This window comes from Lampetra fluviatilis, chromosome 25, assembly GCF_964198595.1.
Source record: "Lampetra fluviatilis chromosome 25, kcLamFluv1.1, whole genome shotgun sequence".
NCBI classification, from domain to species: Eukaryota; Metazoa; Chordata; class Hyperoartia; order Petromyzontiformes; family Petromyzontidae; genus Lampetra; species Lampetra fluviatilis.
In genome coordinates, this window is record NC_136299.1 from 5,787,484 (window position 1) to 5,812,466 (window position 24,983).

At 54.3% G+C, this 24,983-nt stretch overlaps 1 protein-coding gene across 3 annotated transcripts in view; it reads right to left on the minus strand.

The window, feature by feature from the left end:
- Positions 1 to 1,395: 1,395 nt before the first annotated feature.
- Positions 1,396 to 24,983, minus strand: part of UBR2 (ubiquitin protein ligase E3 component n-recognin 2) — a 36,130-nt gene continuing 12,542 nt past the window's right edge. For all 3 annotated transcript variants that reach the window (XM_078868050.1, XM_078868049.1, XM_078868051.1), the window contains 26 exons: positions 24,822 to 24,946; positions 24,650 to 24,702; positions 23,418 to 23,520; positions 22,901 to 22,949; positions 22,421 to 22,575; positions 21,908 to 22,007; positions 21,343 to 21,464; positions 21,062 to 21,142; positions 20,679 to 20,872; positions 15,780 to 15,994; positions 15,350 to 15,443; positions 14,780 to 14,959; positions 8,182 to 8,285; positions 7,644 to 7,737; positions 7,334 to 7,482; positions 6,734 to 6,886; positions 6,554 to 6,624; positions 6,159 to 6,327; positions 5,967 to 6,051; positions 5,722 to 5,855; positions 5,235 to 5,343; positions 4,837 to 4,893; positions 4,469 to 4,546; positions 3,573 to 3,743; positions 3,026 to 3,127; positions 1,396 to 2,189 (listed from right to left, as the gene is read on the minus strand). In XM_078868050.1, coding sequence (XP_078724176.1) covers positions 2,048 to 2,189; positions 3,026 to 3,127; positions 3,573 to 3,743; positions 4,469 to 4,546; positions 4,837 to 4,893; positions 5,235 to 5,343; positions 5,722 to 5,855; positions 5,967 to 6,051; positions 6,159 to 6,327; positions 6,554 to 6,624; positions 6,734 to 6,886; positions 7,334 to 7,482; positions 7,644 to 7,737; positions 8,182 to 8,285; positions 14,780 to 14,959; positions 15,350 to 15,443; positions 15,780 to 15,994; positions 20,679 to 20,872; positions 21,062 to 21,142; positions 21,343 to 21,464; positions 21,908 to 22,007; positions 22,421 to 22,575; positions 22,901 to 22,949; positions 23,418 to 23,520; positions 24,650 to 24,702; positions 24,822 to 24,946 — 3,089 coding nt within the window. In that variant the 3' untranslated portion in view covers positions 1,396 to 2,047. The remainder of the gene's footprint in view (positions 2,190 to 3,025; positions 3,128 to 3,572; positions 3,744 to 4,468; positions 4,547 to 4,836; positions 4,894 to 5,234; positions 5,344 to 5,721; positions 5,856 to 5,966; positions 6,052 to 6,158; positions 6,328 to 6,553; positions 6,625 to 6,733; positions 6,887 to 7,333; positions 7,483 to 7,643; positions 7,738 to 8,181; positions 8,286 to 14,779; positions 14,960 to 15,349; positions 15,444 to 15,779; positions 15,995 to 20,678; positions 20,873 to 21,061; positions 21,143 to 21,342; positions 21,465 to 21,907; positions 22,008 to 22,420; positions 22,576 to 22,900; positions 22,950 to 23,417; positions 23,521 to 24,649; positions 24,703 to 24,821; positions 24,947 to 24,983) is intronic.

The window sequence follows — 24,983 nt, forward strand, 5'->3', positions numbered from 1 at the left end:
GCATTACCACATAACATCAAAATTTGAACTGCTCTATAGATTCTAATGCAAGGATGAGAACTTAAAATATGAATTGCTTCCAACATGTATTTATTAAAATATTTTTGTATTGAAATAGAACAATCAAATATAGAACAATTGTTAAGTTATAATAAAAGATTAAACAATTCCAATAAGAAAGTAATAGGACTTTTCAAATCGCAGCCTTTGCGATTTGCTAATCGCATTGTTTCAAATTGCGATTTCCATTTGAAATCGATTAATCGTTCAGCCGGAGTGCAGAGCACGGTGCCTTCTACTGATGTCATTCCTGTTGACGTAGAGAGCTCAAACTTACCACATCGTCCACTCCGCTTACAACTGGAAAAACCTGAATACCAATTTTGTTGATTTGGGTCCTAAAGAATTACGGCCCAGACGGTGACTGGTTTTAATGATAGGGGCAGCAAGAATTTGCAAGTTCCAGAGTTTTTGTGCTCAACATTGACACATAACCCCCACTGTCAGTGGACCAAGTAGATCGCCTCGCGCGGAGTGACTACAATGGCAATTGAAGGCGAGTAAAAGCCCGCGACCCATTGCGAGTAGATTTGGCTGCGATATTCATTGTGCACATGCACACCAACAGAGTTAAGATGCGTGTACACGTGTCCTTACGTGTTTACGATGCGTGCATAAGGTGCCATCCAGGACGCCGGTGAGAACGAGAACGTCACTCGACTTGTCGAAGCTCAAGAGAACGATACGACCAGAGAACCTCCAAAAGTGATCAGGTTGAGCAACACAATCGCCGAGTTGGCAACTCCGTGGGAGGGCCTGTTGACCCAGTGCCTCCTAACGCCGAGTGCCGGGTTGACAAATGCGGCAGCAGCCTCCACAGCGCGACCCAACGCACACTCTCAGCCATGCCCCTCAACGCACTGCTCCAGCTCTCGTTACACGGCCAGAGTTCGGCTGGCGGAGGGAAACAACCAGAGGTCGCAAACGGGTTTTGATTCCTTACCCGTACCCGGCCACACCAAGGTCGCAAAAGGGTACCCGTACCCGGCCGTACCCAACCCGTACCCAGCCGTACCCAACCCGTACCCAGCCGGGTACGGGTAGGGTACGGGTATCTGATTGCGACCTCTGGGATGAAACCATGTTGCAGGCGCGGGTGGGTTGATTCTAGGAACTTGAATTGTGAGAAGAGACAAGACGTTGGGAAATGAGTGACAAACGGTTACTCACCAGTGACTCACGGTCTACCCGTACCCGGCCGCACCAGGGTCGCAAACGGGTACCCATACCCGGCCGGGTACGGGTAGCCGGGTATCAGGTAGGGTACGGGTATCGGGTACCCGGTTGCGACCTCTGGAAACAACTCACCACCACGGTAGCACTCAGGCACTCTGATGGGCGATAATGCTTTATTGTTGTATGCTACAATATAGTACATTCAACCCGTGTACACGCAAAAGCAGAACACGCGCGGGTACACGTCTGCATGTTGACACCACCATACACAGGGAGAGCATGCACCCCGGGCGGATTTGGGCCCCAATGTGGTCACGAGGCACAGCAAGGTTCGTTTGGAGAGAGGGGGGGATCCGTGGATGCAGAATGGTTGTCCAGCGTCCGCAGGCTCTCGTTCTCACCCGCACACACGCCCCCCACGCCCCTCTACAGTGCCACTTCTCACGGTCGCGTCAACATCGTGCCGCTCTGTTTAAAGTGCTCACGCCTCGGCCGCCATCACCACCGCCACCACCACGCGGATGCCTAAGCTCGAAACCCGTAACACGCTGCGGCCATCCGCCTTCCCCGCCAGTGGCCGTGAAGATCCAGAGATGCCCGGTCACGGGGGCGCCGATGGCCCCCTCGCCGTGCATTCTCTTCGCTCGGGGAGCCATTGTGTGCTACGCAAAGACATCGCAATTATTTCACGGTGCAACGCGTTTAATTCAAAACAAGAGGATCCCATCGTTTCCTTACGCGGAGTCGCCGCCAGCTCCACCGCAACAGAACAAATGATCGCCCCGTGCCGGCAGTCACGGTGCGGCGTGGCCTACATCTGCTGCCAGTCGATGCTGGTGTAGGACTGGTTTGCGTCCTGCGCGTGGCCAATCTCCTCGGCGACGCCATGCTGCTGCCACAGCCGCTGGAGTCGCATGTAGCGCTCGGGGCACAGGTGCAGCGGGTTCCCGCGCCTAGTGGACACACGGCCAACAAGCAAACCCATTCAGACGCATGCGTTCAACCAGGCGGCAGAACAGTGACGTTATTGAGAACCACATTGTGAAACGGGCAGTGAACTGGAAGTGAGAAAGAGAAAAACACGGAAAAAAGAAAGACCAAGAGAGAAATTAAGAGGCATGATAGATGCTAAGGGTCATTGGAATACCGTGGGGCGAGGTGGTTCGGCTAGTTTGGTGAGAGTCCAGTACCAGTAGTAACACACACACAAGGTTTAACTCGCACTGGTGGTCATTCACCTCCTTATCGCTCTTCTATTGCTACTACTATGGTTACAGTTCCTGTGAATTTCACTTATTGATTCCTACTCTACCCTACTCTATTTCGTCTCACCCACTCGGTGTTCAACCGCCACACTACAGGTCTCCTCGCACTGCTCCACTTTGGAATTCCCTCCCATCATTATCTCTTTTCCCAAGCTCTTACAATAATGCCCTTGCTGAAATAAGAAATGCATTTCATTTTTTATCTAATGCAACTGTGACAGTGCTGTTTGTTGCTGGTCACTTGACAATTTTTTACTTTGTAAATTAACCATTTTGCAGGGTCCGCATCGTCCACTCTGCACGCTGCGGGCGTCACGCTGCAGTGATGATGCTCTGCAGTCAAACCACAGGCCGTGCACTCACGGTGAGCTCATCGACAGATGGCCAAGTGAGCCACTTAAACTCATCATTCGCATCGCCACACACGCACAAGGCCAAGTTCCTTCTGCTGCCACGATACACAAACAAGGAAGGAAGATGAGGCAAGAGGAGGAAGAGGAGGGGTCGAGCAGAACAGGACTCACTTGAGTCCCACGTCGGTTTCGCCGTAGTCATCGAGGTACGGCGGGGGATAGTAGCAGCCCTTGGTCTTAGCGGACAGCAGCAGCACCTGGCAGAGGCGCACCCTGCACACAGAAAGATCCCCCGTGTTGCCTTCAACAGACTTTTGGGGAAAGCGCTGTTCGCGACCAGAACCTATGATGACGGGCAGGGCACACGAGGGGGTGGGTGGAAAACACCACGTCCGGCCGCCTTTGTCTCCCTGAAGCTGATGATTTTACACAGCGCACAAGGTACTCAAATGCTTAGTCAACCGAGGAGAGGCTCAGGACCGGTTCAGATAATCGTCACTGGTGTTGGCCTTCAGTGGGAATTGAATTCCAGTCGCCGGGTTCGTAGCGTAACTGTACTACCGCTCCTGCACAGCCAGACACAAAAGGTCTAACCAGAGTGCCACAGTCACGCAGGTGCCGCTCGCTCCTCACGCATTCAGAACTCGCACCACGGGCCTTGGCCCCCTCTGGGGGGTGGGGTCCTGGTGGGGGGGGGGGGGATCCCCACGCTTATTACCGTAGGAAAATGCCGACGCCAGCACCGCAAGTGTAGGTGTGTGCAGTGCACGCGCCCACGTCCTCGCCGTCCAGCTCGCTCTGGCAGCAGTAGCTCTGCGAGCACAGCATGGTGCCACACACCAGGCACATGATGGGCGCGCGGGACTCGTCCCCTTCCAGGCGGGGACACCTGCACGCCACACAGGGGTGCACAAAGCCACCGGTGCGCACACACCACCATGGGGACAACAATCAAAAACATTATTGTATGATTCTGCCTGTTTACCCAGGAAACCGAATCTCACGACTGTTTTCCAGGAAGGTCCTGCAATGTTTTCGCAATACGGGGCAATAGTTTATATGATTCCAATCAAGTAATTTGTGGGTAATTTTTTTCAAATTTGGACGATGACGTACGCAAATAATGGGCTACTCTTGCGAATGATGTCACGGGAACTCTAACGCTCACTGTGAAGTTGATGGCGAGTAGGATATTTACGGTTAATACACACCGGGGTATTAACCAGGTTTGTCGTTGAATTCTAAACGTGAACCTCTGCAACACGCATCGAACACGCTACCATTAAGCCACATCACCACCCAAGACACGGGGGAGACATTGGGGAGACACAGAGAAGACACACTGGAGACGCACTGCAGAAACGTAGGAGACACAGCTCAAATGAAGTGGACAAAAGAGAGTGGTCTTAAGCAAAGAGTTAAACTTTTAAACTTTATTGGCAATTGTGTATTATGCACGGTCTCTGCTGCATTGTTTTCACGCATTGTACTTGCAACACCCGCACCTCCCCCTCGTCACTCGGCCACCTCTAGGCGTGCTGTATGGGAGGTCCAGCGGTACAACTAATACATAAATTATATATCATGCTTATGATTTGGGGATGGGGGGCTCACGTGAAGCGCGATGCTCGGTTGATGAGCTCGCTGTAGTCTTCCGGAATCGGCACCAGGCGGCTCAGCTCCGGCAGACACCTACACACGCGCGACGGTGTGTGGCGGTGAGCGCGGTGCCCCAACGGCCCCCCGCTGCATACGAAGGGCGCCCGTGTGCAGCGGAGTGTAGCTGGCGGTATTCGGGTTGCATTGATCGACCTCCCTCTGGGAACTCCATCAATTGCCACGACAGACCAAGCAGAAGCCTGACGCACCACGAGTACTCAACGTCCCCGATGTAGCAGCGACGAGTGTGGCTGTGTTGGTGGTGAGTGCGCCGCTGTGCGGGTGTGTTGGCGATGAGCGTGTGCTTGCACGGCGAGACTTACTGCACCACTCGCCTCTCCCCGCGCAGAGCAGCACGCACGGCGCCGTGCCCGCACCATCTGCTCACCGCACCGCACCCAGGAGTCACAGGCAAAGCTGGGATTTCTCGTGACTCAAGCCATAGACTTTTCTACCGATTGTCGGTTCCATTACTCAACCAATGAGATAACATGGAAATAGTTGGAAAAAGGTCTCGCCAAATATTTGTACATATGCCGCTGGATGGGACGTCACTGGACCAAAAGTGGCCGATTGTCACTTGTGGTCGATGAACCGAATCGATTAACGTCTCGTGCCAGATCGCGTTCTGAGCGATCACCCGCCAGCCTCTACCCCCATCCCCCAAGCCCCCTGCTCAACCAGCAAATTACAGCGCCCCCTGTTCAGTCCTCCAGCTGACCTGTGCAGGAGCTCGGTGGCCACGCCCTCGTGCGTGGTGAAGAGTGCGGCGAGGTTCACTGGCAGTGAGAGGTAACGGCATAGTACCTCGAACTGCGTCGGGCACGCCGCTGCACGCCCGCACACAAACACGCATGCACAGTGGGGTGAGCGGTGCTGTCGCCTAGGGCATGGCAACTTACCCTCCCGCTTTTGGCTCCAGGTTTTTTGTTAAGTTGCCGGTTAAGACAGCTCCATGCGTCTCATCGTCACGAGCAGGCGCGGCGCCGCAACCGCACTAACCGTACCGCCGAGCCCACGACACTCGCTGCGGCAAACAATTAAACGATAACCTGAGACAGGACAGCAGCGAGCGAGCTGCAAGTAGGGCTGGGGAGACAGTCACCGTTCAACAACTAAGCGTGGCTTAGCGCTTGCGCCAAGCAAGGTGCAATCTGAGGCCATCGTGTACATTGCCGCCAGGTCACGGGACGCGCGTTGCGATGTACCATGCAGCTCTGGGGGTGCCGGTGTCCCGCGCAGGTAGTGGAAGAGCAGCGCACAGCAGCGCAGGAAGGGGGTAGCGCCGGCGCGCACACGCTGCACCAGGTGCCACGGAGATGGCTCCCGCTCGTCGACCCCGCTGCGCCAGCACGCACAGGGGACACGGTACAGCGCGGCACTCAAGCTCGCTCACTCACGCTCGTTTATGGTAGGAGACGGCAGCGAAGGTGAGCGGCGCGGCGGCGGTTACCTGGCGGCAAGCAGCTGGCGGTGCAACGTGGATACTCGGCGAAGCTCCTCCGAGTCCCAGTTGCTCTGTTGGTCCATGGGCTCATCTGCACCAGCAGCACAGTACACCATCGTTAGCACATGCGGCACCGTTGGCGTGGAGTCCCCCCGGCGCCGCGATGCGGTCGCCGTGGCCCCGGCGCCGCGGCTGCACCTGTCTCGTCGGCGCCGGCTGTGAGCAGCAACTGAGCAACGGTCGCCATGGTGACAAGGTGCAGCAGGTGCAGGTCGGCAAGTGCGGAGGCGATGCCCGAGGGCTCCTGCTGGGGCCCCCCGGCTTCAGGGCTTGCGAACAGTGCCGGCGCACACAGCACGAGCCCCACCTGGGTTAGGTGGAGAGAGGAAATCAAAGTTAGAGCCAGTTCCTGCTGCTGCAAAAATTAGCATTGGGGCATTGGTGTTCACCTCCCGTTTACAGCCCTGAGCCTGTGGCGGACAAGTTGACAAAACGCATGGCGCTCTGCGACTCGGGCCACAGCGAGTGGGGCGCGAGATCCCAGGCAGCTTCTCGGTTTGCGCGCGCACGTGACACACGCACGCACACCTCACCAGCAAACTAAACATGTCCACGTCGAGGATGGCCGGGGAGTTGTCTGCGAGCTGCGGGTCGTGCAGGAGATCTGCAAGAGACAGGGTCCATGTTGAGCGCTTGTGCCAACACGGCGGTGGCAACACGAGGAGCGACAGCGAGGGGGTGCGGCAGCGGTGGCGGTTGTGCACGGTGCGTACAGGAGAAGAGCTGTGTCACGTGGCTGTGCCGCACGCTGGTTTCCAGCACCGTCCTCTGTGCTGCCGAGAATCCGGTGAGCGCCCGCAAGCAGTCGTCCTGACGCCGGGGGAGGCTTCCGAAGAGCGGCTTCCCCTCCTCCAGCAGGCACCGCTCTGCCACACAGAGGCACAGGCATCTTAGCTCTGTACTCCACCCGTGCCGAGGACGCGGTCTCAACCACACAGAGTTCAACCAGCACACTGCATGTCAACAAAGTCACTTACACAATTACCCACTCATCACACTGAAAGTCACAACACACACACTCACTCACCCCATCACAATGCAGGTCACCGCACTTATCTTTATGCTTCTTCCCTCACTCAGCTCCACTTTGAAATTCCTTCCCATTATCTCTTCTCAAAATCGTATAACCTTGCTCAATGCAAAGAATTACATTAACTGCTGAATTAGATGCTGTTTGTTTCTGGTCGCTGTGCATGTTGGGCATCAGGCCTGTGCTCTGCAAAAAAACCCTATGTGCCCTATGGTCACATAATCCTTGCTGTGCCCTAGCCGGTGGAGCGGGGTGTGGTAGGGGAGGGGCACGGGGGCCGTACCGACGGCGTGAATGGAGAAAGCGACGGTGCCCCAGGCTACGGGGCCCATGCGCGGGTCGGCCTCGTTGGGGTTGGCCCGGAGGCCCACGCGGAACACGGCAGTGCCGAACGTGGCCAGCATTGCCTGCAGGCTCTCCGAGTGTGCCGTCCTGTGGGCCGGGGGCACAGCATGGACAAAGACACACGGTCAATGTATAACTACGCAGACGCGCACACATATACGCACAAACACAGACACATGCTCACGCGCGCACACACACATTCACGTACGAGCTGCACACACACGGGCAAACACACACGCACTACTCACTGTGGCTGCACCCCCGTGCGGAGGATATCGAGGAAGCCGTCTGGCAGCACGGGGGGTCCAGGGGCTGCGCCAACCAAGCCAACCTTATGGCAGTCTACACTCACACACACAACACACAAAGACAAATATCTTCCGTTAGCCTACACAGGTTGTTGGGTCAACACGGCGGACAAGGGGATGGTGTAGCCAGCATCCTGCCCAGCCGTCTGTCTCCCCAGTGGTTGTGGTTTATACACGGCACGAGGTCATGCCCAGCCGTCTGTCTCCCCAGTGGTTGTGGTTTATACACGACACGAGGTGCCGACCTAGGGGTGGCCTGGACCGGCTCAGATATTCATAACCGATGTGAGCGGAAATCAAACTTGGACCACTGGGCTTTGTAGCGAAGTGCACAAACCGCTGCACTACACTGCACACAATAGCCACGCATCCACATCCAATGAATGAGGCAGCAGCCGCGTCACGTCGCCCATCGTGAGACCATAAGCGTTGCCGAAGACAAATGGAGACAAGCGAAGGGGAGGAGGAACTCGCTGACCTGTGGCACGGCCATGATGGTGGAGCAGTGCGTGGAGCCCGGCGACGCGAGCGCGCACGGACCCCAGCCACGCAGCCAGCACGGGCACCTCCACCTCCTCCTCGCTGCTCCACACACACACACACGTACACACACGTACACACACACGTACACACACACACGTACACACAAACACACGTCATTACTGACAGTGACGTCATCGTAGTGCTTGTGCCGGCTAGGTAAGCACACACATGTACATGTGTAATGCGGGCGTAAGCGACCTTCCGGATGTGACGTCACGGGGGTGGAGCCATGTGACGTGGGTGGAAGGTTCGGGTCCTTAAGCGGGTAAACCGGAAGGGGAAGTCAGTCGGGGTGTGAGCGGAAAAGAGTGAGGCCACGCGGGCGAGTGAGAAGAGGGGGGGCACCGACGGCCATCGGGAGCCAACCCCGGAGACAGGAGGAAGCTACGGAGTGGTGTGCAGCTGCGGAGAAGACAGCCAGAAGGGCTGCGTGTTAGAGGCAGCGGTGTGGCTGCCAGGTGTGGCGGGAGAGAAGAGGGAGAGACAGCACGAGGCTGTCAGAGCTGCAGAGAGGACGAAGGAGAGAGGAGTTGCAGCGAGTACAGCCAAGGGGGGCTGTGTGAGAGTAACAGCAGCGGGGCTGCTGTTGTGGATCGGGCCGATATCGGAGTCAGCACCGAGGAGAAGCTACAGAGTAGAGACAGCCGTGTGGGAATACAGTACGAACCGAATAAAGGACACTGAGCCAGACATCGTGGTCCAGTCGTTTATTACGCTGGTGTCGGAAGTGCAACGGCATGTCGAAACAAGTGAGGAAGAAATTTAATCCGGCGCCTGCATCGGCTTCTTCGTCCGACGACGACGAACTCCCTCCAACCACGGATTCTGCTGGGGTGGTGGAGGAGAGCCCTGCTGAGGCGAGCACGGGGACGGGAGTGGAGGATGTCGGCGCGGTGGCGGGTCCGTCGACATCATCAGACGCTGACCAACGATGGCAAGAGATGGCGGTACAACTGGAGGCACTTAAGGACGTCCTGACGCATTTATGCCATCTCGTCGCGCCAGGGACGATGGAGGACGCAGTTGGTGCTCCGCGGGCCGCCACGTTGCCTGACCTGCTGCCGCCATTGGCCACGCGGCAAGAAGCCGCCATCTTGCGCGCTCCGCGGCGCCAAACCGCCATCTTGGCCACGCCGCGGGCCGACGCCATTTTGAATTTGCCACCACAACCACCACCATTGGAAGACGGCGGGAAGAGGAGTCGGAGTCGCCACCTTACCACAGTTAAAGAATTTTCCGTCGGTGGGGACTGGAGCGCGTTCGCCTGCCGCTTCTTGGCGGCGGTACGCACAGCAAGATGGACCGATGCGGAGGCTTTGGAGGTGTTGCCGACTCTCCTGGACGACGAATCTGTCCGATTTTTCCGTTCCATAACGACCGATAAGAAGGCAACTTTATGTGGTGTTTTTCAAGAAATGGCCGACGCTTACGAGCCACCAGATGATGCGCATCGGCGATTCGCTCAACGACAACGAGCACCAGAGGAGTCGCCCGTGGCGTTCAGGGGTGCGGTGCTGGAGCTGGCCATGGCAACTTATCCTGAGACGCCACAGGACCTGCTCGAGCCTCTCATATTAGGGAAAATGTTGGAGCTGTCTCGGGATCTAGGGATCCCCATGCCTGTGTGTGGGCATGAGAAGCTAACTTCCCGGACGGCTGCTAAGTGTCTCGATGCGCAATTCAATCTCCGTCGCTGGAAACAAGTGACGGCGTGGACGGGGGGGCCCGTCAAAGAAGGGGATGCGCTGGGGTGGAACCCTGCGCAGGCTGTCTACGGTCCGGATGACCGGGGCCCTCAACAGCTGACGGCCGCCTCCGCTCCATGGACGGGACGCGGCAGGCCGAGGCCGCGCGCGGCGCTACCGGAATGGGGCCGTCAGGAGGCAAGGCCTGCGCTTCGGCGCAACGATGCCGAATGTTTCCGCTGCGGGCGTAGGGGCCACTACGCCAGAGACTGCTGAGCCCGCTTCCCGGCTCCGCCGCAGCAAGAGGCCTCGGTACCGGACAAGTCGACTAAAGATCCTCCGAAACAGGCATGTCGGCACGCACCAGACACCCGGCAAGGCTTTACACCTCACCCATCGCCTTCGTTGCGCGATCCTAATGTTGTTGTTAAAGAAAGCCCTTCGACGGGGCCTTGTCGCTCGGTCACGCAGTGGCGCAAGTTGGCACGGAGAGTCGTCGCGGCCGCTACGGGTTCGTCCACTGTACCGGGGTCTATACAAGGGGTGGACGTACGCATTTTGGTCGACTCCGGCGCGTCTGCGACTATTATTTCGGATGTCATTTTCCATCTGTTGGGCATCCCGCCGGGGGCTGTGCGTCCGGTTTATGGGTCGTGCGTCGCTGCGAACGGGGGTAGCATGGGTATCGTGGGCCAGGTGGATGCTAAGATATCTATTGGGGATGTGTCGGCCTCGGGCGTTGTGTTAATATCGAGATCTTTGGCGGTTCCTTGTTTGTTAGGCACCGATTTTTTTGGCTAAGATGCCCATTTTGATCAAAATCAATGAGAATTGTATTGAACTGCCGGGGGGCCGTCAAATCTCGTTTCTGCCGTCGCCCTGGGGGCGACCTGCTTCGGCCGTACAAGTGCAGGCGCTGTCCGTCGCATCTGTGGACATCCCACCTGGTACACAGATGCTTATACCCTTGCGGTATCGGAAGCCCCTACCTGATCGGCTAGGAGCAGTAGGGGTCTTGTTGTCACCGTCCGCCACGATAACAACCGGGTTGGCGTTAGTGGGGGCACAGACCATCGTCCGGCCGGATCAATTACCGTTTTTACAGGTGCTTAATGCGGGGGGGGAAAACGTCCGTGTTCCGGCCGGTACGGTTGTGGCACATGCCACTACGGCGTTTGCGACGCATGATTGTCCGCATAGCCGGGGAGTGGTTGCTGGGGTTTCCGAGCCAAGGGGTTCGGATAATCGTTGGGTTGCTGACTTATGTGACGGAAATTCTTCCCTGTCCATGGAGCAACGTGGTGCGCTGCGTAAATTGTTGTTGACATATTCCGATGTGTTCAGCTCCGATGATTTGGATTTGGGCCGCACATCGTTGCTTTACCATCACATTGAGACGGGCGATGCTGCCCCTATTCGATTAAATTCGCATCGGATGAGTCCTGCGGAGCGAGAACACGTGCGGGGGGCAGTGGAAGACATGTTGGCTGCGGACATTATATCGCCATCTAACAGCCCATGGGGCGCTCCGGTCGTCTTGGTTAAGAAAAAGGATGGCAAATTGCGATTTTGTGTTGATTTCCGGAAATTGAATAAAATATCGGTGGCAGATGCGTACCCCCTGCCGCGTATGGATGACTCCCTCGACGCATTGTCGGGGGCTAAGTTCTTTTCCACACTGGACCTCTCTTCGGGATTTTGGCAGCTTCCCCTTGACGAGTCCTCACGGGAGAAAACCGCATTCCGTACGCCGCAGGGGTTATTTCAATTCAACTGTCTCCCGATGGGATTGAATGCGGCCCCTGCTACATTTCAAAGATTGATGGAGCTCGTTTTGTCAGGGTTGCAGTGGGAGACGTGTCTTATATATTTGGATGATATTATTGTCTTCAGCCGCACATTTGATGAACATTTGACGCGGCAGGAGACAGTGTTCACGAGGATGCGTTCTGCCAAATTGAAATTCAAACCAAAGAAATGTCACCTACTGCAACGGTCCGTCCGCTATTTGGGGCACATTGTGAGTGCTGAGGGGGTGTCCACGGATCCGGAAAAGACGGCGTGCGTCCGGGATTGGCCGACTCCGGCCACCGTGGGGGATGTTCGGCGGTTTTTGGGATTTGCCTCGTATTACCGAAGATTTGTGCCGGGTTTTGCGACGATTGCGAGGCCCTTGCATCTCCTTACGGGTAAAGGACGGAAGTTTGGTTGGGGACAGCCGGAGGAGGCGGCCTTTCGGAGTCTGCGTGATCTATTGGCCACGGCCCCAACATTGGATTATCCCGATTTCGATCACCCATTCATTCTTGATACGGACGCGAGTGACACGGGTATTGGGGCGGTATTATCACAGTCTAAAGGGGGTGTAGAGCGTGTCGTGGCGTATGGTAGCCGAGTCTTGTCTCCTGCGGAAACCCGCTACTGTGTCACTCGTAGAGAACTATTGGCGGTTGTTTTTTTCCTACGGCAATTTCGACCATACCTCTACGGTCGTTCTTTTATTGTGCGTACGGATCATGCGGCCTTGCAATATGCCCTTAAAATTGACCAGCCATCCGGACAGTTGGCACGTTGGTTGGACACGCTACAGGAATTTTCCTTCCAAATTCAACATCGGAAGGGAGTGCGCCATGCGAACGCTGACGCACTTTCCAGATTACCGCGGCGCGCCCCTTGTAAATGTGAGTCGGGGACGCATAGGTGTTCGCCGATTCCAAACCCCCCTCAGCCGCTTACGTTGGCCGTCGAGAAGTCGGACACTCCGATGGAACCGGGACCGGCTGACGGGGTTTTGAATCTGCCGCGGTCTGTCTGGATCCGGGAACAGATGATGGATGAGTCGTTGGTGTCCTTGCGGAAGCGGTCTGCTAGGGACAATGGGAGTGCGGGTACGGCTGTGGGGCCGCAAACCGCTCTCCGAGATGGTCTGCTTATGTGGCGGGAGGGGTTCCAGGAACGTTGGCGCCTGGTGGTACCAACGTCCTTGCGATTCGAGTTGATTAGAACCCTCCATTGTGACACTCTCTTACATTTAGGGGTGCAGAAGACCTTGTTGACGTTGCAACGTCATTATTTTTGGCACGACATGGCGACAGATGTCGTAGGGCACGTGCGCGCGTGCCCTGCGTGTGCACGACGTAAGCCGCCGAAACATCCTTACGTGCCGCCTCTCCAGTCGATTCAGGTGTCTCGAGTCAATGAATTGGTGGCACTGGACATATTGGGACCTTTTCCACCATCGGCGAGGGGTAATAAATATTTGCTGGTAGGGGTTGAGTACCTCTCATGTTGGCCGATGGCCTGGCCGTTGCCCGATCAGTCGGCCGCGGCCATTACCGACGCCTTTTTGTTTGGGTATATTATGGACAAGGGGGCGCCTGAGAGACTCCTCACGGACCAGGGCAGGAATTTCTCTTCTAAATTATTGGCGGAAGTGTGCGCGGGCCTTGGGACTAAGAAAGTACGGACATCCCCATACCATCCGCAGATGGATGGTATGGTTGAACGGCTGAACAGGACATTGTCTGCCATGCTTTGCCATACCGTGAGCGAACAACAATCAGATTGGGATCTGCACATCCCCGGAGTGCTTTCGGCGTACAGGATGACGCCTCATGCGGCTACAGGGTATTCGCCGTTTTACCTTATGTATGGTCGGGAAAACGTGCCGCCGGTGGATGTGCAATTGGGAACTGGGGTGAAGGGACCTCGTAAACCACTTCCTGAATACATTCAGGACACGGTTCGCCGAGTCACGGAGGCGCGGGAGAATGCCCGCGTGGCTACGGCCAAAGCCCAGGCCCGGAACGAGCGATATGCGCGACGGTCCGAGGGGGAGTGCCCCTGGAAGGTTGGGGACCTGGCCTGGCTTCATTGTCCACAGGTACGTCCGGGAACCTCTCCGAAATTACACAAACCCTGGCATGGTCCCGTACGCCTCATTGCGGTTCCCAACCCACAGTCAGCACGCGTCCAAATTGGGTCTCGTCGCTGGGTTGTGCATACGTCGCGCTTGAAACCATATGTTGCTCCCTTACATGATGCGTCATCCCCCAATGTTGCCTTGCCGGGGTCTGTTGCTGCTGACTCTCCCCTGCCTGCGTCCATTGATCTTGCTAGAGCGCCTGTCGTACCTGTTCCAGACAGGCCGGCCGTGACACTGCGGGGGACGAGGGGCCCTGCTCGGAGGACGCCTGCCAGGTCTGCGGGACCTTCGAGCCCTGCAGCCCTTCCGACCCAGCTGCGGGCACGGTCACAGGACAAGCCCAAGACTAATTCTTTAGGGACACGGGACGTTGGTGGACTTCCAGCTGCGGCAGGGGGATTACCCCCTGTCATTCCTCGACTTTCATCGCGTTCCCGTTCTGCGAGTGGGCCGCCGACCGTCCGGGACGGGCCGGCGACCCGCACACGTTCCAAATCACTTACGTTTCGTTGATTGTTGCTGTGTTTTTATCTTTTTCTTACAGTTGTATTTATTGCATGCTTTTTGTACGTTCGTTGATGTTAATTGCGTTGTTGTTGTTGTTCTTGCTGTTACATTGTATGCTTAGTGTCCTTTCAAAAACAAAGAGACAAACACTTACACACATGCACAAGTACACACCTACACACTCAAACACAATGCATTGCTGCGCCAGGTGACAGCTGTGCGGGGCAACTGGCCCAGCCGGAGCCTCCCGGCGGCCTTGCTTTATTAATTTGAATTTCATTTTTTACCTACGTGACTTTACCGAAAAAACTAAGAGTATGAATCCTTGCAGTCACGAAATCTTCAAATCTAAAATTGCTCACACAGTGCCCGCGCCCGCGTGTGCCCCGTGTGTGTGCGTGCGCGTGGCCGGGCACCTGTCGGGCTGGGTGCGCTCCGCACGCGTGGTCGGTGAGGCGGGCACCACGGGCAGCACCGTGTTGCTGATGCACTGGCAAAGCGGGCACAGGAACTCTCCCGCATCCACGTCGTAGCTGGCGTGGGCACGCAGGCGGTGCTGCCTCCGCTGCTCCTTGATCTGCACAGCCTCGAAGAAACTGCGCGAGCGCATACAGACAGCCACAAGTGTGCAAATGTGCAAGCGCTCGTGTTAAATGCAGATGCACAATAACCGCCAGGTCGAGTGTGGAAGGCTCAACGGCAGAAAGTCACGGATGTACTCGGACTCCGATGTTATTTCACATCTTTTTTGACCACGTAGTTCGAGCTTTCCATGGATGTACCAGAGGAATTTCCACGTGGCCTCAAGCAGCACCTAGCTTGGCACAAGCGACATGGTGCTGTCACCGCACTTAGTCGCGAACCGAGGGAGTTGTTGTTGGAGATGTAACTCTTCTACAGGAGTACAGTAGGTCACAGCGATCATGTGCTCGGCTGTGTCATCTGATCGTGTGTGAGAGTGTGCGTGTATGCGTGTGGTGTAGCACCTCTGCCAGCAGTGAGCATGCATGGCATGGCCACAGCTGCTGGTGTGGATGCCACACGGCAGCTCAACTGGTGCCAGTAGAGGGTCCAGCCCATCTGAATAAACACGCAAAAAACAGACACGCGGATATACACAAACACACACACGCACAGGTAAGTACAAAGACATAGATCCCCCGTATAACCTGAACAGACTGTTGGGGCAAGTGCTGTTAGCGAGCACCTATTAAGTCCGGCATGGCACACGAGGGGGAGGGTGGCCAGCACCACATCCGGCCGCCTTTGTCTCCCAAGTGACAATGTTTACACATCGCACCAGAGATACTCATTTGAGGCCCGAGTCAACCACCAAACGAACACAGACACGCAGACACATGCACAGAGAGGCACGCACGGTAGCACGACTGAACGACCGGGAGGGGGGGCCCTCACCTGTGGAGGTGTGCGTGGCGCGGGGGGCCGTGCTGAGCACAGTGGAGCGCTGCACGTAGGCGGCGAGCACGATGGCGGGGCGGCTGGCGCTCACCTCCTGTTCCTCCTGGCACAAGATGCAAGCGGCGGTGCGGCGGCCCTGGGGCGGGGCCACCGCACCGGGGCCCACGGCGCATGGCGCCACCGCAGCGCCACCGCCACTCACTGCCTGCGCTCTGCGGATGCGATGGCACCGGGGGCAGTGGTGTCAGTGATGGCTCTCAAAAGGTCAGAATTAAAAAGTATAAAGAAACAGTTCAAGTTACAAGTTTGCAACGCGCACCGTTTCCTCCAGACAAGCGGAGAAGGTAGCAGCCAGAACCGGTGCATACAATTTCCCAAGCTCTGTGGCCCTACATTGAAATTGGCAACAACATTTACACATTTTTCAATTTAAAGCTTTCGTGACTGCAGGGATTCATCTTCTTGGTTCTTTCGGTAAAGTCACGTAGAAGGGAAGTAATAAAATAATAAAAATAAAACGTAATAAAACAATTCTCACGACGTTTCGGCCACAACGCAAGCAGCCGTCCTCAGGCGAAGAATGAGAACATTATCAAGCTAGGAGCTTATATAGGTGTAGCGAGGAGGAGCGCCTTAACAAAAGAATGTGCATATGAAGAGGAATTTAGCATACCAATGGACAATGCGTAGGGGGTGGGCGGAGGGGTTTCAAAGTCCCATTATGCCCATGCATTATGCAGGATCAACAGCACCACGGGGGGGCGCAAGGAACAGCGTTAATAAAGGAAAGGAATGTTAGTGATATGTAGCTGCATTTACCAAACAACCACGTAGAAAACCGAAGTGAAAACTACATAAAAAACTAAAATATAAACTGATACTTACTATACTCTACAATAAGCTGAGTTACTAACAACAAATAATAAAATTACAATTCTACGTCGTAAGAAGTATATAATATACTTCCATCTAAACTTTATTCTCTTAGCATATACAGTACTATATACTGCCATAGATAAACCCAACATTAAATTATATACTGTATTGCTGTAAACCACCCTATACTTTATACATTTTAATATAACACTATGTATTATTCAACTCACCCTAATGTGTATCGAAATGGTTTATTACGTCCTTCCAATGATTGCTAAGCCTGAATCCATCTTCTCGGTTAAAATTGTCTCTGTGTTTGTATATGTGGATCGCCTCATGAACGAATCTCTCATGATAGCCAGATGGCTTGCAGAGAACCTCCGTCTTGGAGAAGTCAATGTCATGTGAGCCCACTGAGTTGTAACAGTGGTCTGCCACGGCTGAGGTGTTTGTCCTACCGTGTTTTAGATCAGCTTTATGTTCACGAATGCGGTCTGAGACGTGTCGTTTGGTTTCCCCAATGTAACTGCTACCACAGAGGCAACTTAGTTTGTAGACGCCAGGGTACTGTATGTCTGGAATCACATCTTTTACAGATGGTACCAGATCACGGATTTTATGTACTGTGTTGAATCTGACCTGGATCTTGTGTTTAATCAGGATTTTGGAGATCTTTTTTGTGACCCCAGCAATGTAGGGTAAGGTGATGGTCTTGAAAGGCTCCTCAACAGGATCTTTCTTGATGGTTGGAGTGATGGCTTTGCGGATTGTGTAGTCGGAGTAACCATTAGCCTTAAGAGCTTGGCGTACGTGTTTGAGTTCACTGGAAATGTGTTCATGGTCGGAGATGCATTCAGACTTACGTGCACCAAACTAGATCAGTTAGACAAGACACTCTACAAATCACACTTATCTTTGAGTGCAACAATGTCCACATCGGATTGGGAACACGTGGAAAAAATGACTGCCTCTTCAGCTGCCGCTATGTCGACTAAATGTAAGGACAACTTGATTTCCAAATTCAACCGCCTCTCAAACAAGAAACCGGACCCACACATTGAAAAGCTAGATGTTAACAAAGTCGTAATTAATCGCAGTAACAGTCCTATTTCTGAAGGTTTGAAATCCGTCTTAGCTAAAGGACTAAACTTTGCAGTCACACCTAGACACATACCAGTTAATGATATAATTGCTCGAGTAGATGTAGCTCTCAAGGGCTTGAGTCACATCGCTGCAGACGTAGCAAGATCTGAAATCTCTGTAACCCTCAAAAACGCTAAGATGCCAGCTAGCAACATCAGCAAAGATGAGCGTTTTGAATTAGCTCAATTAAAAAAGAGGGATGACATTGTCATCCTCTCAGCCGACAAAGGCAATGCCACTGTCATCATGGACAAAATAGAATACAACAACAAAATTCAAGAACTACTCAACGATGGCAGCTACACAAAATAAAAAGAGACCCCACCAACAGCCTCGTCTCCAAAACCAACAACATCATTTCTGCTTCAACCGCATTAATTGATCAGACCAAACAATTCTCGTTGAAACCTTCTGCAGCCAGGCCACCAAGATTGTACGGCTTGCCAAAGATACATAAAGAAGATACACCTCTTCGTCCCATTGTCTCTACTATCAACTCCCCCACTTACAAACTGGCTCGTTTTTTGTCCGAAATCCTACGGCCTTTCACTGGAAAAACCACCTCTGCAGTACTAAACTCTACTGACCTGGTATCGACAATCAAGGGGATTGCCCTGTCCCCAGAGGACCTGCTTGTCAGTTTTGATGTGGTTTCCTTGTTCACCAAGGTGCCTGTGCCTGACACCATCGCAATCATTGAAGACTTGGTTCATCAAGGATTAAATGCTGGGGTACCCCCCCTGGTGAGACACTGCTTAACCAATACATACTTCACCTGGAATGGAACCTTCTACAAGCAAATTGAGGGCACCCCAATGGGCTCCCCCCTATCTCCGGTTGTAGCCAACATCTTCATGGAAAAATTTGAGACGGACGCCATCCAGACTGCCACTCTACGCCCGACCTTATGGAAGAGGTACGTAGACGACACTTTTGTCATCTGGCCACATGGCCGGCCTGCTCTAGACCAATTTCTCGACCACATCAATTCCATACACCCAGCCATCAGATTCACCATGGAAGTCGAAAATGATGGCAAGCTACCCTTTTTGGATGTCCTAATCAAAAGGAGACCTGATGGTTCAATGAGCCACTCTGTCTACAGGAAAGCCACCCACACGGATGCTTATCTAAAACCGGATTCCCACCACCATCCATCCCAGAAGAATTCCCTCATCAAGACTCTATATCATAGAGCCCAATGCATCTCCGACCATGAACACATTTCCAGTGAACTCAAACACGTACGCCAAGCTCTTAAGGCTAATGGTTACTCCGACTACACAATCCGCAAAGCCATCACTCCAACCATCAAGAAAGATCCTGTTGAGGAGCCTTTCAAGACCATCACCTTACCCTACATTGCTGGGGTCACAAAAAAGATCTCCAAAATCCTGATTAAACACAAGATCCAGGTCCGATTCAACACAGTACATAAAATCCGTGATCTGGTACCATCTGTAAAAGATGTGATTCCAGACATACAGTACCCTGGCGTCTACAAACTAAGTTGCCTCTGTGGTAGCAGTTACATTGGGGAAACCAAACGACACGTCTCAGACCGCATTCGTGAACATAAAGCTGATCTAAAACACGGTAGGACAAACACCTCAGCCGTGGCAGACCACTGTTACAACTCAGTGGGCTCACATGACATTGACTTCTCCAAGACGGAGGTTCTCTGCAAGCCATCTGGCTATCATGAGAGATTCGTTCATGAGGCGATCCACATATACAAACACAGAGACAATTTTAACCGAGAAGATGGATTCAGGCTTAGCAATCATTGGAAGGACGTAATAAACCATTTCGATACACATTAGGGTGAGTTGAATAATACATAGTGTTATATTAAAATGTATAAAGTATAGGGTGGTTTACAGCAATACAGTATATAATTTAATGTTGGGTTTATCTATGGCAGTATATAGTACTGTATATGCTAAGAGAATAAAGTTTAGATGGAAGTATATTATATACTTCTTACGACGTAGAATTGTAATTTTATTATTTGTTGTTAGTAACTCAGCTTATTGTAGAGTATAGTAAGTATCAGTTTATATTTTAGTTTTTTATGTAGTTTTCACTTCGGTTTTCTACGTGGTTATTTGGTAAATGCAGCTACATATCACTAACATTCCTTTCCTTTATTAACGCTGTTCCTTGCGCCCCCCCGTGGTGCTGTTGATCCTGCATAATGCATGGGCATAATGGGACTTTGAAACCCCTCCGCCCACCCCCTACGCATTGTCCATTGGTATGCTAAATTCCTCTTCATATGCACATTCTTTTGTTAAGGCGCTCCTCCTCGCTACACCTATATAAGCTCCTAGCTTGATAATGTTCTCATTCTTCGCCTGAGGACGGCTGCTTGCGTTGTGGCCGAAACGTCGTGAGAATTGTTTTATTATGTTTTATTTTTATTATTTTATTACTTCCCTTCTACGTGACTTTACCGAAAGAACGAAGAAGATGAACATTTACACAGTATGACTATTGCTACAATCTCTATCTCAATCGAGAAGTAATTGTGGCTGAAGCCGCTGGTACCCCCACCGCACCTCCTCACTATCGCAGCTACCACACAGTCGACACGCAGTGACCTCCAACACCATCAGGACATAGATCTTCTCATCGTGTTGACTCGTGGAGACCACTCCAATGCCTGTCATGGCAATCAGGCCTCCCCCATCCTGCACACGTGGTCTCACCCTACGAATCGTACCTACAACACTCATCTGTTTTTAATTATATGGATATTAAAATATTTCACCTTGAAAATCCCTGATTGATGGAATATTTTTCTTGGTTTCTCCTGGGTGAACAAGCATCATGGCAATTATAAAGGTAGCGCGCGCTAGCGCTCCACGCCCTTACCCCTCGACGGGAGACGGTGTCGTGGCCGGCGATGGTGTCACCTCCGCCTGCCCCAGTGTCTGCTCGAAGAGCTCGCGGTTCTCATCTATAAAGTTGCGCTGCATGGCCGACATCTGTGCCATGACCTTCTCCCGGCGCACGCGCGCCAGCTCCGCCTTGCGCTTGCGCTCGGCCTTCTCGCGCTCCTGTGGGTTCTGTCGCGTGGCGGCGGGGGGGGCGGGCACGGCACACATCAGGGTCAGAGAGGGGCTTTCCCCAGTCAGGGTGTGAGCCCATGCTAAGCAGCGGAGAGGGTGGATTCTTTCTCTTCCTTCCACAAAGCAATGATACCGGGATGAGCGACACAGCAGCTGCTCGTGCTGCTGCTGGTGTGTGGTCCCCACCTCCTCTGCACGCTGGCCAGGCACGGCCATGGCGATGCCCTGGCTGGGTTTCTGATGCAGCTGGTGTACGGCCTCGAACAGCTGCGGGTGAGGGAGAGGAGGAGATGCAAGGGATTCCAATGAAAGCTCACGAAGAGATCAGAGTCAAATATCAAATCCCGAGTCACGTGCGTGGGGCTGTGAGCGCTTGGCACACACACGAGCATATATATGTCCACACCACTCGCTCTCCTGTGTATCAGTGGGTTACGGTGAGATGACCAATAAATGCAGGCACGCACCTGCAGCGTCCAGGTGATGGTGTCTTTTTGCGCCTCCAGGTGTGCGGCGTTCTGTAGGAGCCTGAGCAACGCCAGCAGACTCAATCCGTCTGGGTGCTCCTCTAGCCCACTGCTCACAGGACCTGCACACACACACACGTGCACACACACGCACGTGCACACACGCGCACACACGCACACTACAGCTACCCGGGCACCAGCAACGCCTTCACAGACCAAACAACGGGCAGACAGAGGTCGCCTTGCGTGCGGTCCACACCGTGCCACGCGCTGTCAACGTTCACTTTGTAACTATACACGGTTTGTAAACGTCCAACAGCATTTTTCGTGTGGTATTTTAGATATCTTCTGCAGACGTTGTTTTTACTCTGATTTGTTTGCTTGTCAGATTGGTGACCCGGGTCAGACCCTGTGCAGTTCTCACACCTGGTTAAACACACTAACCCAACTCTATCCTGCCTCTGCCATGAGGATTGCGGAGTGCAGCTTGCGGTCACGATTGTGAGCGCGTTCACGACAGCAAGACTATGCACGGACATGCGCAAGCTCGGAGCGTGGGCCTTACTCGCGGCCTTGACCGAAAAGGAGGAGCCGCTCGCATCGCCACTGCCACCATCCAGCTGCTGCTTCTCCTCCTGCAGTGCCATCACCACCAGGTGCAGTGCCTGCACCACGAATACCACACACGGGAACATCCACAACACAGGAAAAGCGGCGGACAGACGGAGGAGGGAAGCACCCACCAGACACCACAAGAGGCAGGCAGGCAACAGTAACCACCATTCGCTACAATTTGGTGGTGACATCACCACAACGCTTGTGCTAGCTGAGGTACACCTTGAGGCCACGTGAAATGTCTAAGGCTCGCTGGCAGGCCAAGTGTCACACACATGGCACATCACACAACCCACATGTGCACACACGGTCACAGTCAGCATACAAAGCACACACTGATAGACCGACAGAGAGGCAGTTGGATACACAGACTAAACACAAAGACCTATTGCCATGACAGGCTGAGCACAGAGACACGCACAGGCGCGCGGACAAACACGTGGACAGGCAAACACATACGCACCCGCTGCAGCATGGGCTCGGTCCACGCGTGCGAGCGGGGGTCGCGCGCCCAGCGCAGCGCCGTCGCCAGCACGAGCAGCAGCACGTCGCACTGCAGCACGTTCACCAGGCTCGCAAACAGCGCGCACAGCGGCGGGGCAGCAGGCGGGGGGAACACTGCACCCGCAACACGGGACACGCACGGCACACACGCATTACACACTCGCACACACATACGGGACACTTGCACTCGGCACACACACTGCACAAACGTTACACGCGGGAATAATCGCACGCACATACGGGAAACTCGCACTTGGGACACATACCCTACACGCGCGTTACACGCGGGACACTCGCATGCACGCAGGGGACACTTGTGCACGGGACACACACGAGATACCCGCATGGCACACACGCATATGCTTCAATTACACTCACCCACAGTACACACAAATGTACACACACGTCAAACACGAACGTCAAAGACACGCTCCCTCACCCAGGGGTTCTCCGCTCTGCTTCTTCAATTTCCCCTGAGCCTCTTCTGCCTGTGAACACAGCAGTCATCAAGGTGAACACCATCACAACAACAATAATATAAATGGCCTTGAATTGAGTGAGGTAATTATAAGAGCATGGGAAAAGAGATGATAATGGCGAGCAGCACGAGCGAAGAATTAGAAATATTAGTGTTGTGACCTGCATTGTGATGAGTGGGTGAGTTAGTGAGTGGCTGAGCGAATTGTGACTTGCAGTGTGGTGGCTGAACCCAGTAGGGAGTGCATTTGGGAGGAAACCAGAGAACCACGACAATCCCCACCACTCACACACGGACAGATTCAAGAATCCACCGCTGCACTGGCATCTCCTGGCCACGTGGGCAGCTGGCGCAGTGAGCGAGGGGAGCGCAGTGAGCGAGGGGAGCGCAGTGAGCGAAGCCCCCAGCACGGCGAGATGCCGGGTGGGGCGGTGCATGCGGAGACACGCGGGGACGCAGACGACGGTGCAGGCGGCACCTTAGACTGCTCTGCACGTGTGTAGTGGTAGTAGAAGAGGTTGAAGTCGCGTGCGCACCCGGGCTTCAGCTCATAGAGCCCCTTGCTGGTGACGCCCGGCTTCCTGCAACACAGGACAAAGATCCCCCCTGTAAAGTTAGTAGCACCTATGAAGGCCGTCAGAGGACACGAGAGCGGAGGTGGCCGGCACCATGCCTGGCCACCTTTGTCTTCCCATTAACACACCATACGCAGGGACTAATGTTTAAGGCCAAGTCGACCCAGGACTGGTTTAAATATTCGTCACCCATGTTGGCTGTGAACGAGAATTGAACTCGGGTCGTAGCAGGGCACTGCTCCCCAAACTGACACACACAAACACGTGTACTCACAGACACGTACACACACGTGCGCATCCATACATGCACGCACACATGTGTAGTTCTTCAAAATTTACTCGCACCGACACGTTGTAACAAGTCATCTGCTTTCACTTTATTCACCTGTTCTTGCGCCAGTTATAGGCACTCCTATAACGCTCTGTACGATCACATATACTCAATCCCTCCCCGCTCTGCTCTCAGTGACTCCGCACACAGCATCTTCGCACTTGGCGACTCCACACTCAGCGTCTCCGCACTCAGCGACTCCGCACACAGCAGCTCCGCATCTCCACCGCTGCCCTCACCTACGCTCCCTCAGACCCGCTCACCCGTCTGTCCCGGGCGGGGGGATTAGCCAACACCCGCCCGGCGACGGCGTGAGGGTTGAGGTCCCGTTTCTGGCTGGAGCGGCAGTGGAAAAATGTCTTGACTCTTGGTTCCCGGCAACAACTCCCCTCGCTCACACACACTCCCGCTTATATCCCCCTGCTCATCCCGAGTCCTCAGGTGCTTCCACTTAAGCTGCCGCCAGGCCGGCGCCAGTGGTCCCATTCATCTCTTATCATCACCCCCCATCTCCCGTCTCCTAGGCGCCAACCTCCGGTCACAGCATAGCACCTGTTCGACCTCGGGTGCACCCGCTTCTCCCCTTAACTAGTCGGTTTGTCGGTGCAAACCTCATGTTACAACGCGCACACCTGCTTGTCCTCCATTGCACCCGCTTAACTGTGCGCACCGCCTATTTCTCTCCTCTACACATGCAAGCTCACACCTAAGCACACATGCGCGGTGATAGCTCACAGGGAGCTCCACGTGAACTTTATTCCTGGGCCATTGCCTTTGTCTGGCCACGTGTGCAAATCCTGGTACCTGAAGGTGGCCACCTCCTCAATCACAGCCTCCATCCCCGTCTCGTGGTTTTCCTGAAGAGAAAAAACAAAGAGCGCCGCTTTCATACGGCACGTCGGCTCATGGCAACAACAGCCGTGTGGGGGAGAGGGGCGAGCGGAGAGGGCGAGCTGAGAGGGCAAGGGCCACTCACGTCCTCGGTGAGCGAGCGCACCAGCTCGCTGTGCGCCATCGGCTTGATGCAGAGCTGGTGCACGACTTCGCGCCGCGTCACCTCCAGCGGCGACACGCGGCCCAGCCCCGGCACAAACCGTTCGCCTGGGAGTGGCCGCAGCAGAAACACAACCACAACTCA